The 16,919-nt window shown below is 39.8% G+C and overlaps 1 protein-coding gene across 3 annotated transcripts in view; it reads right to left on the bottom strand.

The window, feature by feature from the left end:
- eogt (EGF domain-specific O-linked N-acetylglucosamine (GlcNAc) transferase) overlaps positions 1-16,151 on the bottom strand; it is a 28,082-nt gene extending 11,931 nt beyond the window's left edge. For 2 of the 3 annotated variants that reach the window (XM_028825046.2, XM_051921111.1), the window contains exons 1-8: positions 15,702-16,146; positions 14,364-14,637; positions 12,503-12,603; positions 10,308-10,416; positions 7,008-7,102; positions 4,103-4,207; positions 3,485-3,591; positions 1,739-1,842 (exon numbers count right to left, since the gene is read on the bottom strand). In XM_028825046.2, coding sequence (XP_028680879.2) covers positions 1,739-1,842; positions 3,485-3,591; positions 4,103-4,207; positions 7,008-7,102; positions 10,308-10,416; positions 12,503-12,603; positions 14,364-14,597 — 855 coding nt within the window. In that variant the 5' untranslated portion in view covers positions 14,598-14,637; positions 15,702-16,146. Of the gene's footprint in view, positions 1-1,738; positions 1,843-3,484; positions 3,592-4,102; positions 4,208-7,007; positions 7,103-10,307; positions 10,417-12,502; positions 12,604-14,363; positions 14,638-15,701 lie in introns of all 3 variants that reach the window. The other variant, XR_007933865.1, reaches the window with a different exon arrangement.
- Positions 16,152-16,919: the final 768 nt, after the last annotated feature.

Raw genomic sequence — 16,919 nt, 5'->3', positions numbered from 1 at the left:
GGACCAGACGAAGAGACATAAATAAAACATAGCAAAGGACAAAATCCCAAGACGTGAACCAAAACCAAGTTTCAAAACCAGATAACATAATAAAAAGGAATTAAAGAAACAAAAACGTTAGCCTGCAGAGGGTTGTGTTCAATCTGCAAACTCTGCAGAAAGAGCTCCGACAGCTCACCCTTTAACCTTTTGAGGTTGTGACCTTAATGACTCTGCCCCTACAAAACGCCAAAGCTGCCCTGCAATGGTTGCAGAAAATGGCGACTCCCATTATAAATAAACGTCTACGGGTGGAAGTGTCTGTCTGTCTGTCTGTCCGGCCCGGAAGTGCGAGGCTACAGCATGAAGCTCAAAGAGATGGCAAGGCGGCCCCAAGTTAACAAGTCGGAAGAAGAAAGAAGTGCGAGGCTACAGCATGAAGCTGAAAGAAAGCGACTCCACCACCAAATTGAAACCGCCAATGAAAGACAAACGAGAGAGAAACTCGCTTAGCCGCTGATAGACAACGGAGGCGAGCACGTTGGCAAAACGAAACCTCCGAGGAGAGAGAACCTCGCTTAGCTGCTAATGCACAACCGATGCAATTGATTGATTGAAGTGTCAGAATCCACCGTTTCTAGGAGCCTGGACTTACACAGCTAGTCTTATCTATAAATGTCTACGTGTCTGTCTGTCTCTCCGACCCGGAAGTGCGAGGCTACAGCGTGAAGCTCAAAGAGCCGGCAAGGTTAGGGTTATGGTTAGGGTTAGGGTTAAGAAGTCGGAAGATGAGAGAAGTATGAGGCTACAGCATGAAGCTGAAAGAAAGAGAAAGAGACACTGTCACCAAAGTGAAACCACTGCCAAGAGAGAAACTCGCTTAGCTGCTGATAGACAAGGGGGGCGAGAACATCCCCAAAACGAACCCGCCGACTCTGCATTTCAATTTTTTTCTGACAATTTCCATAGTTTCTAGGAGCTTGGGCTTTTTACAGTACAGGCTTACAGAGCTAGTTATAAATAAAAGGGTGTCAAACAAGTTTCAAAGGTAAAATATCTGTAACTTAAAAAACACAAACCCAAATAAATCCTAGGCTAAAAAAAGCCAGATAGAGAGGTTAAAAAAAGTGAAAAAAAACCTAAAAAATGGACAAATCGTAAGAGAGTCTTAATGGGAGGGCGAAGAGCACAAAAAAACGAGGCTTTACTCCAAAACAGCTGAATGGATGTTTGTGACATTCTGCACATGTGCCCAACTTAACGTACAGAGTTGACACGAGTTTCAAACATTCATCGTTAACAGGGGGGCTCAACACAAACACCAGTAGTTTTGCCAAATTACACGTCGCCTCAATGATTAAATTGTGGGATTAAACATCAAGCACAGTAAACAAGGAAACACAAAGAAGTGGTTGGTGTCCATGGTGCCCACCCAGGAAGGAGGCATCGTAAATATTTCAGAATCCAATCCGACACAAAAAAAACAAGAACTCAACTCAACTGAGAGCAGACCTCTTGATAGTGAGGTGGTGGAGATGACGGATGAGGCAGCCAGCAATGACAAAAGGGGTCAACATTTAAAAGGCACGTGAATATGTGCTTTGTTACCTTAACCCATTATACAAATCTAGCCGGGGATCGCCAGCTTCTTCGGCTTTTTCTTATGACCACTAGCCATTTTTGGACTCCTTATTTCCCACAACAGAAGAGGCACGAGAACAATGCAAGAAAAGAAGACTACGATGAGCGCAGTACTCACCGTATCCCACATGACGATGTACACATCGCGACTGAAGGAGCCAGTCAGGTGCTGGGTGATGTAAAGGTTGACGAAGTCACAGAAGTGGTGATACATGTTGACTCCTAAAGCAGGAAAAGAATTAAGAGAGAGATGCGCATGTTGGAAAAGGCCGACACCGTGAGCAGAAATAAACTCCTGCACAACTACAACGTTTGAAACTCGAGTGGCTAAGGTGGCTCATTCTCTTGGGTTTCACGGAGATCTAAATAGTTCAGTGAATGTTATTCAGAGCATAATTAGCGTGTGTCTGTTTTCACAAATGAGATCAAGATTCACTTCGCTGGTAACAGAAAATACTGCCAACTCAGTCCGATTCTGAAATTCCTTAAAATCGATCCTGTGGATTATCCGAGTTATCTTATAACTTTGCTCTGTAATTTTCAAACTGGGTACTTTCAATTCCAATTTTGAAGGCCGTCTATTACTTCAGTTGCCTCACATAGTTTTTAAATAAACAAAGCTGACAACTGATAATGTTCTATAATTGCTACATGAAAGAAGTCGGTGCCAGTGTAGTTCTAGACAAGTGACGCAGTTCTCAGCCAGTGAGGGATGTGAGTTTCAGTCCGGTGACGAGACACAAAAATGAAGAGGACAGCAGCAGAGTGGGCCTGAAAATGTCTGACAGCTGAACCCAAAACTCCATGTTAGGCTGAGCTACAATCCCACCGCTCAGTGGTCCCGCAGAGAGTCTCCACTCCCGTCTCACCGACTCATCATACCCATGTCACTTTGTGCCCACAGGATATGAGCGAACGGCTCCCTCTTGCTTCCCACCTCCTTGAGCTGCTCCACACCAGGATGGAGACTGACAAGGAATGAAGTGCCAAGATCAACAGATTTGTTTGCAAAATTTCCAAATGATATTTCATATTTAACTAGTTATTTCAACAAAGGTATGGTGCGCCACAGTGGTTCAAATGCCACACCTAGGGGCTGCCCGTGTGTAATCTGTACGTCACCTCTGTGCCTCCCTGGTTAAATGGCAGCTCGAATTTAGTGGCACAAGGAGGCCCATTTACGGGTGGTACCTACCAGGTTCTGGCCATCTAATCCCCCAGTTGGATCTGTGGTCCAATATATATTAATTATGGTCATTAATATGGTATATTAATTCAATATGTCCTTGATACAGCTTTTTTTTTAAATAAACACCTGTTTTATAGTCTAGCATGTGTAATAACGTCCCAGGACAGAAGGCAGGGGTCATTTAAGAGCTGAATACCAGACTTAAAGCAGGAAAATTAGGGATCTTATCGCGCGTGGAGGCCACTGTCGGTCATAAGCACTACATACAGAGAAATCCACGCAGTCTGTACAGAAAGATCGAGAATCGAGAGACAGCGGGGTTTACTTGGCCTGTTCAAACGGACACGTGAATGGCTTGCATTTCAGTTTTACAAGGACTTGTTCATCACGAGGAGCAGCCGTTTGCCTCATCGCTACCATTACATTCTGTGACTTTCATCCAATTGTAATAAGCTACCTTTAGGCAAATATAATCTGTGACTCAAGTGAACTACTGCAGGAAACAATCGTCTGTCACGCAATAAACTTTACTAAACATTCATCTCATACATTGTACTGTTTTCTAAAACATTGGCACAATTCTGAACACAACAAATGCATGACAGATGAAAACGGAGACTCATCTCAGCTTAATCGCCACTTTCAGCACTAAGACAGAAGAAACAAATGATTTACCTGCATCCAGTTTCATAAAAACGGCTGGCTTCTCAACTATTAGATCACATTCTCCATTCTCAAAAGGGTGAAGCTTAAGTGCAGAATAGGAGAGCAGCTCAGAAGACCTGCACAAAGTTGACCATTCTGAGGTAAGAGCCATGCAGTAACTGGTTTAATCATTTAAACAGCTAATGCTCATAATTATATAATTAGTCATTTACACAGTGATTTCAGATATCCATCACTCATAGGCTGCTCAGATATCAAGATACTCCCATTAAATATTAGAATAATTGAACAGGACACAAACATCCTCTACTGGTATTTTAATGGCTAGCTGTGCTACCCGTCTAAGACAGCAACGGAGACCTCAGCATTGCCATCTGCAGCACACATGTCTCTATTTTGTGCCATTTGGTATTGGAGTCAAAAAAGCAGTGTTAAGGTTTGTAATGCGCCAACTGTTGGAATGACAAGTGCAATGCATTTTATTACTATAAATGATTGTGATGTGCCATCTTTTGGAATGACAGATGTAGCAGCCGGATGGACACACAGACACTTCATCTTTTTATTATGGTGGATTAACATCATCAGGGAGTTAGTGGAGGGCTGATAGGATGAGAGTGAGCTTACCAAGACTGCAGTGGGCTTTTATGCTGTCCTTCAGCAAGGAGGGCTGCCTTGTTGAGCTTGCAGTGCCCTCCAATTTCACCATCCTGGAGAAAATCCTCCTTGTATCTGCAATAAAGAAACATTAAACAAAAGAGTGTCTACAAGTTGTTAAGTTCTCTTTGATCAGTAACAAGTAAATGTACTTTATAAAACAAAGGGAAGAAAAATATTTTCTTACTCCTGTACAGTAAGATTGTAAGCACTGGCAAAACTTTAAAAAAAAAAAATTCATATTAGATGTTTATTTTCAGATTAACAATGAAAAGATGAATAAATTACAAGGATGTAAAGTAAATACACTGATTACTAATACAAGGTGGTCTGATCTTCATCTAGTGCCACCAAATCTAATCATGTCTGTAGCGACCCTGTTTCTGCTGTTCTCTGTTTTAGTGCAATGCAGCTGGCACAGATGGAGAGACTAATAATAATTAATAATTCTTTACATTAAAATAGCGCTTATTATCTCACTACTCAAAGAGCTCAGGAAGTGAGCCCACAATCTCGTGACTAGTCTCAAAACGCGATGGCGAGAAGCGCTGCTATGGGAGAATCCATGTGGAACGCAACTCGGACACTCCACTTGGGAATTCTCTTACTGATCTGGGAAGAACCAGGAGCTTAGGCTTTGAGGCTAGGGATATGCACTGGCAATCGGAAGGTTGCCGGTTCGAATCCCGTAAATGCCAAAAGGGACTCTGCTCTGTTGGGCCCTTCAGCAAGGCCCTTAACCTACAATTGCTGAGCGCTTTGAGTAGTGAGAAAAGCGCTACATAAATGCAAATAATTATTATTAAAATAATTATTAAAAAAAAAGACAAAAGACTAATAATTGATCGTCAGAGCAAGAATAAATGTTTATTTAGACACTTGGGATTTTCTTCTAATAGGTTTTTATAGCACTTTTGCACTTATTCTTGATAATTTATGATAGTTATATAACATTCTACTCTTTGATTGCTTGTAGTATTGCACAATTTTTGTAGATTTTCATTCATTTAAATGCGTTGCCCATAAACGATCACTTTGGTATTTTTCAAGTTAAAGTTATTTCTTCAGAAATGTGGCATATATGCAATTGCCATGTAAAATTTGGTTCCAAAATCTAGCATTTTCTATAAATTTAAAAAAAAACTGTCTTGCCTGCATTGGTATTTTATATTGGAATTATACAGGGCATGGGTAAGCCGGAAAATGGAAGCCTTAAAATTTGACCAAATATGTCAATTTTTCAAGCCAAGACAGTTGTCGAGTATTGATCCGCGTTTTACGATTGCACACACATTGTCAAATTGTTCACACATATCATTTTTCCAACAATGAAACGCCAATATAATGGGATTGAGACATTTTAAAAGAAAGAACGGCTGTGCACACTACCTCAGTCTTCCTCAATAATTTGTTGGTTCCTCTCGAAAGATAAAAATCACAGTCAGCTTTTCATGCCACAGGGTTGGTTTGATTTTGCGATTCACATCTGTATGTATGTGAAAAGTCAGTCAAGCCAACAGAAAAAAAAAAACTCATCCTTAACTCAAGAAAAAGAGGACCAGGACAATGTGCTGAAATGATTACTTCAAGATCCCTTTTGTTATTACAAACTGAGGTGGAAACTCAAAATGGCCGTGCTCGGCGAGTTTTAGGCCGTTATTTTACGGCGGTGCTTTGTGCCCCATTGCTTTCATTGTAAAGCACCAGTGCAGGACAGATAGAGAGATAGATATATCTATCTCTCTATCTCTATATCTATCTGTCTATCTATAGTATATCCATCTCTCTATCTATTTATTTACAGTATATCTACATCTCTATCTCTCTCTATATCTATATCTCTATCTCTCTCTATATATCTATCTATCTATCTCTATCTATCTACAGTATATCTATCTATTTATCTGTAGTATACCTATCTCTCTATCTATCCATCTATCTACGGTATATCTATCTATTTATCTGTAGTATATCTACATCTCTATCTATCCATCTATCTATCTATCTATCTCTCTCTATATCTATATATCTATCTCTATCTATCTACGGTATATCTCTCTATCTATTTATCTGTAGTATACCTATATCTCTATCTATCCATCTCTCTATATATCTATCTCTCTATCTATAGCATATCTATATCTATCTATCCATCTACAGTATCTCTCTCTCTCTATCTATTTATCTGTAGTATATCTATATCTCTATCTGTCCATCTATCTATCTCTATATCCATCTATTTATCTGTGGTATATCTCTCTATCTATAGTACAGTATATCTATATCTCTCTCTATCTATCTATAGTATATCTATCTCTCTATCTATCTATAGTATATATATCTGTCTCTCTATCTATATTATATTATATATATATATATTATATTAATATATATATATATATATATATATTATATATATTATATTAATATATATATATATATATATATATATATATATATATATATATATATATATATATATATATATATTTACTTTGTAGAAAACACTGGACTTTAGAATACACTTTTGCGTGGACAATGCATACATAGCATGTATGTGAAGAAATAACTGACCTGAAAAATACTAAACTTCCTGCGTTAAGCTAATCTTCTTAATTTATTCCATGGTAATCTTTTTTTCCCAAAACATTTTCTGGTTATTTCTCTGATCTCCCATAGCAGTTTGGAGGCGCCTGTCGTATGGCTGATGCTCTGTTGTGTCACATTCTGACAGCGCAGCCATTGCCTCATGAAGAAAATTTGAAGAAAAAGAAAAAAAAAATGGAACAACGCTTAAAAGCTTTCCACAGCAAAATTTTGTAAACTGTGTTCACAATGTAACCGTTTTTCAAATTTAGAAAGAGAATTGAGAGACCTGTCTTGGGTTCTCCTTGGGTTTCTCAGATCTAGATAAAACTTTGACGCCGTGCAATGCAGAAGCAAGCTGGTACATACGAGGGATGAATCTTCCTGAAAAACAAAACCGTGTCATTTCATACACAAATACATAGTAACAGGTAAATTGTGACATTTAATTGTAATTAATGCAGCAATGTTCAGGTTTTAGCATAAATAAATAAATAAGTGGAAAGACCAACATGAAGTCACTTAATACATGAGGTGCGCCTTTCAGAGCGTAGCACAGGATCTACAGGGGTCATCGGAAAACTGGAAATCAGTTTCAAATAATTATCACTACTGTAACCAGAATTTGATTTGCCCAAGTAGAAAAATATAAATTAGACCCCTTGTGTAAAATTAAATTCAATTCAATTAAAAAATCACTACCAGCAATGAAAGTCTTAATAGTTAACAAAAAATGTAAGAGAGCCCTTTGGAATAACCTGCATTTCTGGACTGATTACTGACAGATGAAGATCAGAGCACACATTTTAAGACAAACACAACTTAATTAAACTGATAACACAGACACCGCTGTACTTGGTACGCTCAATAAAGACACGAAAAGAAAAAATCATTCGTGGTGCAGACTGGAAAAAAAAATAAGTCAATCTCCGTGTTAATGACTTCTCCAAAAGCTAATTGAAGAAAGGCGTTTCAATTAAGGAGATGAGATTGGAGGAGTCTGCTGTAATCGATACAGAACTCCAGGTAATTACAGAAGCATCACTTATTGTTTCTTGTAACTGTAAGCGTCTCTCTCCACAGACACACCGACCTGACCATGAATAGTTACGAGGCGGACAGCAGATGTGGGCAGCCGTGAACATTAATAATATCTAAAACATTCACAGCGGGGAAAATAAGAATCAAACGCATCAACTACATGAAATTTACACCAGACATTGTATGTGTGGATTACTTGGGTTGTTACCAAACAAATCAAACCAAACAAGTCCATAAATTAAGTTATGTGAAATAAAGTGGGATGACAAAGGGAAAGGGTATTGAACACAACAAGAACAGGAGGTGCAAAAGGGTCCGAAAAGCCAAGAAACCCGCTGACATCTGTCAATCCTGACAGCCACCTAGCAGTGCAAATAAACATCAGCTGTTTTAGTCCTAATTGATGGCCTATCATTCTTGAGGTGTCACACAAGAAGCATCTCGGGATGGGTAAAAGCACAGAGCTCTCTCAGGACCTTCACGACCTTACTGATGGCAATGGTGACAGACGTACTTCTAAACTTCTGAGAACCGTTGGGGCCACAATCCGGAAGTTGAAAGAACATCACTTCACCATAAAGCGGATACGACCAGGTGCTTTCTGTCAAAAGAATAACCAGAGGAGATGTCCAAGAGCCAAGGACCATTTGCCGAGAGTGCCAGAAGGACCAGGAATTAGCAGGTCCAGTAAGTAATGCACGCCGCCACCATGGCCTCTATGCACACCGCTCACCACTCAAGACTCCACTGCAGAAGACAAAGTACATTGAAGCTCATTTAAAGTTTGCTGCACAATATTTGGACAAGCCAATAAAATACTGGGAGTCTGGTCAGATGAGAGCAAAACTGGATTTGTTGGATATCATAACACACCCCATGTTTGGTGGAGAAATGGCACTGCACATCACCCCACAAACACCCCACCACCAGTGAACCAACTTCATAGAATTGAAGGAAGGACAAATGGAGAAATGTAGCGGGACGTTCTTGATAAGAATCTGCTGCTGAAGATGACACGAGGAGGGACATTTCAGTAAGACAAGGATCCCAAACACAGCCAAGGAAACTCTCCATTGGTTTCAGAGAATAAAGAAAATCGAGCTGCTAGATTGGCCCAATCAGTCAGTCACCCGACTTGAATCACATTGAAAATCTACAGAAAGAACTGAAGATCAGAGTTCACAGAAGAGACCCCCGGAACCTTCAAGATTTGAAGACAGTTTGTGTGGAAATAAGAATGGGCCAAAATCCCACCTGAGCAATGGAGGCGACTCGTTTCTCCATACAGGAGGCGTCTTGAAGCGGTCATTACCAACAAAGGCTTTTCTACTAAATATTAAATAATTTTCAGTAAGTGTGTTCAATCCTTATTCCCTGTGTCGTTGCACTTTATTACACATAACTTAATTTATGGACTTGGGTTGTTACTGACGTCTGGTGAAAATTTCACGTCAATAGCCGCATTAGAAATATTTACTGAGAAAAAAAAACATTGACATCTTCAATACTTATTTTCCCCGCTGTATATAACAAGCTGATGAAACATCTCTTTATTATATAAATAAATCCTGGAACGAGATGCGACTTTTTCCAGAGACATACTTTCATGTCCCGCGAGACGAGACTTTGTGCCAAGAGATTTAATCAGGCCCGGGGCTGGAAATAAAAGACAAAGAGTAGATGACAAGTAGAATGTCGTAAAGAATTCAAAAACGTTGGTGCGATACACATGCAGAGAAGGTTAGAGATAATGAAAGTACAAAAATTTGAAAGTCACAAAAAAGCTGATAGTAAAGATCGCATTAGCACAAACAAACAGAAATTATTACTCGGTGAAATAACGGAACAGTGAAAAGAGATCGAATATATTTTTCAGATTTAAACTTTAAGTTGGAGACTTATAGATCATCTAATTCATGTTGCCATCAGGGAAAAGTAGTGTTTCTTAAAAGATCTGCTGTTTGGTGAAAGTGAAACCCACATATGCGAGCGGCAGAGACACAAAGTGGCTGGAGTGTAGCGCAGGCCGGGGGGTTGGCGAGCGAAGCCCCCTAGTTAATCTTTAATATACAATAGATTTTAAAAAAATTTTTGCTTATTATATTACAGTGCTCACATTATTTTTTTTTTGTTGTTATGCATTGCTTTCATTTGGTTTCTAAGAAATTGTTTAAGCGGATTTTTAGTATTTTAACAGAATGCCAGTCATTTAATTAATTGGCAAATTTGAAAGCGACGCCTGCAATGAATTTATGAGGACAACACAAACAAGGGCCACAAGTACAAAGAGACAGTTAGAAAGAAAAGCAATGAAAACAGCGAGGACCCTGCACTTCATACCTCCATACCTGCACTTCTTGGCGTTTCCTGTTAGCCAGCACATTTCAGACTCTGATGGGAGTCTCACGTATTCAGTGAGACCACCACACTTCGATGGATAGGGTGGACGGGCCCGCTGGCCTGAATGGCCTGTTCTTATTACCCCAATGCTCTCATTTTCTATTTAACAGTAAAAACAGGTAGCAACATTTTGGATAAAATGTCTTACTGGTTTCTGGGGTTCACATAACACTTTCATTTGGTCCATTTGTTTTCGGACATAACCAAAGTCTGCTTGTTTCCAGAAAAGTTCTTGTGCGGCTGAAATTGAATTAACCCTGTTAAAAAAAAAAAAAAGAAAAATAAACAACACACATAGATTTGGTATTTGTATTTAATTGTACCTTCCCATAAATAGAGTTTCTTATCTAAAGAGGATGTTGTGTGTTTCTGGAATACACAAAGTTAGTTTTAAAGCAGGGGTCACCAACTCCAGTCCTGGAGGACCACCGTGGCTGCAGGTTTTCATTCTAACCCCTTTCTTAATGAGTCTCCTCTTTTTTGCTGCTAATTAACTTCTTTTGAATTAATTTTATTTGATTTGCTCTTGAAGACTCAGACCCCTTAATTGTTTATTTTTCCTTAATTAGCAGCCAAACAAGAATAAGATACAAAATGAACCAAAACAACTGGTGCCCATCATCCAATATCTGAAAATAAATGTTGGTCTGCTCAGGTCCCCAAAACATTTTACCAGAGCTCTTAGAAAGAGAAAATCAACAATGTCGGAGATGTCTGCTAATGCACCACGAGAGCAGCAACAAGCCATGAAATTAAAGAACGAGTTTAATTAACGACAAGAATCGGCACCTCATTAAGCAGCTGGTTGGAGTGAAATTGGTTGGAGTTTGAGGTCCTGACTTAGTTGGTCTTCTGTTGGCTCACTCGTTTCACATTTCATTTCTGTTTGGGTGCCATTTAAGGAAAAGAAATTAAGAAATTCAGGGAAGCAAATCTTAAAAAAGGAATTCAATTAAAATGAATTCCCGAGAAGTTGATTAACAGCACAAATAGGGCACTCATTTAAAAAAAGGGTTAGAATGAAAACCTGCAGCCATGGTGGTCCTCCAGAACTGGAGTTGGGGTCCCCTGCTTTAAAGGGCTTTCCTGAAATCCTGCTGGAGCTTCACACTGTGGTGTATAAGCAGTGAAATGCAACTCTGCAAGAAGCAAATTTAAATGAGGACCATATTTGAAAACATGCTTAGAAAATGTTGAGTGGTGACCAACAGGGGGCAGTGCTGGGGCCGCTGCTATTTTTAATTATATATATGATTTAGATAGGAATATAAGGAACAAGCTGGTTAAGATTGCAGATGATACCAAGGTAGGTGGATTAGCAGATTATTTGGAATCCGTTGTATCATCACAGAAGGACTTGGACAGAAGACAGGCTCGGGCAGATTTGTGGACAATGAAATTTAATGTCAGTAAATGTAAAGAATTACACATAGGAAGTGAAAATGTGAGGTTTGAATACACAATGGGAGGTCTAAACATTGAAAGTACGTCTCATGAGAAGATTTAGGAGTCGTAGTGGACTTGACACAATGAACCTCCAGACAGTGTTCAGAAGCCATTAAGAAGGCTAACAGAATGTCAGGTTATATAGCGCCTTGATGTGTGGAGTACAAGTCACAGGAGGTTCTGCTCAAGCTTTATAACACACTGGTGAGGCCTCATCTGGAGTCCTGGGTGCAGTTTGGGTCTCCAGGCTACAAGAAGGACATAGCAGCACTAGAGAAGGTCCAGAGAAGAGCAACTAGGCTGAATCCAGGGCTACAGGGGATGAGTTATGAGAAAAGATTAAAAGAGCTGAGCCTTTACAGTTTAAGCAAAAGAAGATTAAGAGGTGACCTGACTGAAGTGTTTAAAATTATGAAGGTAGTTAGTCCAGTGGATCGAGACGGTGACTTTAAAATGAGTTCATCAAGAACACTGGGACACAGTTGGAATCTTGTTAAGGGTAAATTTTGCACAAACGTTTGGAAGTTTTTCTTTACACAAAGAACGATAGACACTTGGAATAAGCGACTAAGTAGTGTGGTGGACAGTAAGACGATGGGGACTTGCAAAACTCGACTTGATGTTTTTTTGGAAGAAGTAAGTGGATAGGACTGGTGAGCTTTGTTGGGCTGAATGGCCTGTTCTCATTTTGAGTGTTCTAATGTTCTAATGTTTCAAGATTTCAGTTTTGATTTTTTTTTAAAATGGAAAAACCAGCAATTTTGTATAAAGAGTAGTTTCATTTACGGTGCATCTGTTTTACACATTGCCACACATAGGCATCTGAGGACCACCATCCATAGTCTATTAAGTGTGTAATACCACTCCAGGACAAAGGTGGCACTGTGGAGAACATACCAGCCTCCATCCACAACGGAGCACATGGGGTAGCTGTATCTGTACTCAGGCTGGCAAGTCTTCTCATAGCCCCAGCAAGACTGCATTTTCTTTAGATGTTCCTGTTAATTAAAAGAAGGCAGAATTTTGAACTTTGAGTCATTTATGTAAACGTGAAGAAAAAAAAAAAAAAATTATGAGTGGTCTCCACTCGACTTACTCAAATACTCAGAAATGGAGACGGATATTTGAGGAGTAAACCACAAGACAATTTTTATATATTTGTGTACATTAAAGACCCAAAGCCTAGCAGCATTTTACTGGCTCTAACCAGGGAGGGGTCACAGGGAAGGACAAAGGTGTGACACAATTGTGGACTTCTTTTCCTCCAGAGTGGAGAATGATACCCTGGAAGAACTTTGGCGTTACTTCAACCTCACTCCCAGAACGTCTCTTCTGGCCTCTTCTGGTCCATTTGCCATTTCAGGAATGTGCTGAACTGAAGTCGGAGTTCATTACAGAAGAAGCATCAAAGGTGGACTGGCCTCCAATAAAGAAGCTCTCTTTACTGGCTAAAAAAGGCCTGCACTTGTGCTGGACCTCATGGACCTCTCATTGATGGATTTTGGCCTCTCAATAATGGAATTCTGATCTTTGTTAAACAAAGTAGCCGTCCTGGAACCCCAATTGTTTGACTGTTCACGTGTTCTCTTATTACTTATCCTAAGCAGGGAATCTGAAGCCCATCCCAGGACACATCAGGCACAAGGAAGGAGAGAGTGACACACACACACGGGTCAATTTGGCAATAACAATTCATCTTTCTTGTGTGTCATTGAACTGTGGGAGGAAATTCACCTGAACACAGGGAGCACATGAACCGCAGTCTCCTTGTTTTGTGAGGCAGCAGTGCTACCCCTGCGCTGCTCATGCGTATATACGAGGGGCGTTCAATTATAAACAGCAATTTTCATGCTTTGTTCTTATAAAGAGTGCAAGGTAGACGTGACTCATGGGGCAAACACACGCATGTTTGAAGCTGCCGTTAGTATTGCTTCCGGTCAGTTGTAATCAATATGTCGGAGCAGGAGGGACACAGTGGTGTTGTGCAGCAGATTATTATTAAACTTTTAACAAATGAAGGAGTCATTCCATCTCAGATTTATTCCAGACTTAAACATCAGTTTGGGGACGAGTGTCTCCCTCTCTCAGCGTATGTGAGTGTATGACTGGTACAAGGGCTCTCATGTCTTCAGTCCACTTAAGGGATTTTTAGGAGGGATGAAATTCAAGTCGAATGAGGAGGTTATTGACGCTGTGCAAGAACGGGTCAACATGCAGTCAAAAGACTTCTACTCTTCGGGGATTAAGAAGCATCCTGAGTGCTGGAACAAGTGAATTGCAGTGCAGGAGACTACGTAGAAAAATAGGATGCAAGTCATTTAATTGTATTCCATAAGTAAAGTGCAGTTCACAAATTCCTGTTTATAGTTGAACGCCCCTCGTATATGAAAGCAGGAACATTATACACTATATGCAAATTAAAAATGAAGTCTATTTACCATTACATAGAGCTGAGAGACTATTTCTTTGATAGTATCAGTACATTCTGAGCCTTTTTTTAAAGCCCAAGGTGGTCAATGTGTTCAAAACACAATGGGAGATCACTGCTCATCAGACCAGAGCTCCAGCAACTTTGGGCTGCTCTGTTTTGTGCCGAGTGCGCCAGCACTAGACGCTCTGATGTTTAAACTGTGACCCAGAAACAAAAAACAATGGCTTCATGAAACAATTTACAAATGAGATGGGTATCATCAAGGGAACACCACGGATAAAGGAGGCACGAAAAGAAGAATGCCTGTAACAAACAGGCCCCGCTTACCTTAAATGGACAAAGGGAATCGCTTTCACAGATTTTGGCCAAGGTCAGGTTGTTATGAAACAAATAGCCGATATGTTCGTCTGGTAGACTGACGCTGCTGTAATTGAACAGAGGCTTCTTCAGGGCATCTTCAGTATCTGAGGAAGGCGAGTCTCCCGAGTCCACTGCAATCCACTCACAGAAAAGGACAAAGGCTGCCAACACCAGCATGCCGAACCATGAAAAGGACACCATAACAGGAGTCCGGGTTAGGCAGCAGTGGCTCAGGCAATTCCTGTTTAAAGATAAACCAAGCCTTACAAACATTGACACAATGTGCTCATTACATATCTGCATAATATAAAAATCACAATAAGAATGCATGGACAGACTAGGCAAATTATAATAGTATAAATATTGATAAATTGGAAATGGGTTTGTCCTCAAATAGGAAACGTGGTAAAATGTTCCATAATTTATTTAATTAAGCGCTAATCACCTGTTCCGCAGAACACAGTTCACAAAGATGTGGGTTACTGTAAGAGGCCACTGCAGTGAAATGGCAGTAAAGCTTAAACATTTCATAGCCTTCACACAATAAACTGAACAGCAGTACCAGGCGCAATACGAAAAAACACATTGGGTTGTGAAAATTGGAGAGAGTTCTAGGCAATTCAAATATAATGCAGTATTTCATAGAATTCAATGCATGTGCTTCTGTGGCCTGTAGGTGGCGTCTCAGATCATCAAACCCCAGACACAACTGTACCGGGTTCAAATAATAAGTTTTGTTAAACAAACAAAAAAATAATAAATACATTTTCAGTGATTAATTCAATGGCCCTGTGATGATGGTTTGGTAGTCCTGGAGTTTATCGCCGAGTAACGGTAATTCACAGCGGAATGCGTCTCGTCAGAGGCTTTCAGATTACGAGTGCATTAGTATAAATAAAAATTTGAATGACTTCTGAAAGTGTTGTTTTTATATTGGCTAAAGCTGCACAATTTTTTATATGTTAGTAAGATGAAATTAGTTTAATTGAAAGGATCTGCTACCCCCGGGACGGAAAGCCTCTGATGAATAATTTACAGCTAAATTGTCCAAAGTTTATTAGATGTTAGCTGAAGACTACGTTGAAGCTTTTGTACTTTGTTTAACTTAATGATTTCATTTGAAGAAAAAAAAAACATTACATACAAATAGTCAGGACCAGAATTCAACCCGCACCCGGACCCACCCTCCCGGGGTATGTGTGTGGGGGGTCTTTTTTCACATCACTTTTATCACAACTGCACCCCTGACCCCTTCTACTCAGCAAATGCCAATATCAAGTATAAAAAAGAGACCAAACCGAGTACCGCTGCTTAGGGCGCCGCCGTTACCGCTACTTTTGCCGCTGCCCATCGACGCTTCCGGGTGCCCAGCTCGGAAAAGATCCCGTTAGCGCAGCATTCCGATTTCGCCCGAAGTCCGGCCACTCCCGTGACGCTGTGAGCTTTCGACTTCACACGCAGACTCCTTCTCCCTTTGATTTCTTAACTTTCAACCTGAACCGGCGCCGGTAAGAAGGATGCCATGACAGGAAACTTGCCATGACGTCACCAAAATAGCCGACCTGGACTGAAGCCACCCAATCAGCTGCATAGTTCAGTCAAGCGTCCCGCCCCTTTCACTGAGGGGCGGAAGTGCAGGCACTCAATTAAGGGCTTTTTTTTCAATCTTTATTGTTATTAAAAAGAAAAAAAAATGCAATTGCAGTAATAGAGAACATAACAGGAAATAGATCGCCGAGGGTACATTAGAGAATCTTACAGGAAAACATTAAAAACTTTACAAATACTATTCGTTTTTTCAAACTTCAAACTTAATATGCAATTCAACTTTATTGTGGAAACTTAATTTTGGAATATAAGAAACAAAAGGTTTCTGATTAATAACATTACATTTATGAATGTGAAATTTTGCCAATATAATAAGATTAATTACATAATATTTTTTCTCATTACATCATTTAAACTTATAAAAATCCAGAAGGATTTCTTTCGAAAACCAAGAGGACGGGTAGTAAGAAAAATCGTGGCAACGATCTGCTATTCGTGGGCACGTTGCATACCCCAAGTTAGTTTTTTTTTAATATTTTAGTTTATTTTTGAATTGCAAAATTACAATGCATATATAAAATACATAATACAACAAAACATATACACAACGATATAGCAAAATATAATTTTCGTATTTAAACAATTTTGTAATTGAACAGGGCACACAAAAAAGAAAGAAATAACAAAAGAAATAAGACGTTCCCTTGAGTTAGGAAATGCGTACGCCTGCGCTCTGCGTAGCCCGGCTTGTATTCGGACAGCCTAATGGGTAAGGTCCTGTTGTGGGATAAGGCTACCTTGTGATCTGGGAACGAGTTATGGTCGCACTGCTCTTGCCTTACGGGACATATCTGAGCGAACGGCAGCTTCGAGGGATTCCCAGGCTTAAGGGACTTTACCGACGAAGAGGTTTTTCACTTTATGGCTGATGAGTGGCAAAGCGCAGTAAGACTGCCTGGCTGTCGCTGGATGTAA

This window comes from Erpetoichthys calabaricus, chromosome 18 (assembly GCF_900747795.2).
Source record: "Erpetoichthys calabaricus chromosome 18, fErpCal1.3, whole genome shotgun sequence".
NCBI classification, from domain to species: Eukaryota; Metazoa; Chordata; class Cladistia; order Polypteriformes; family Polypteridae; genus Erpetoichthys; species Erpetoichthys calabaricus.
The sequence above is the reverse complement of the archived record's forward strand: the minus strand, read 5'-3'. Positions and strand labels throughout refer to the sequence as shown.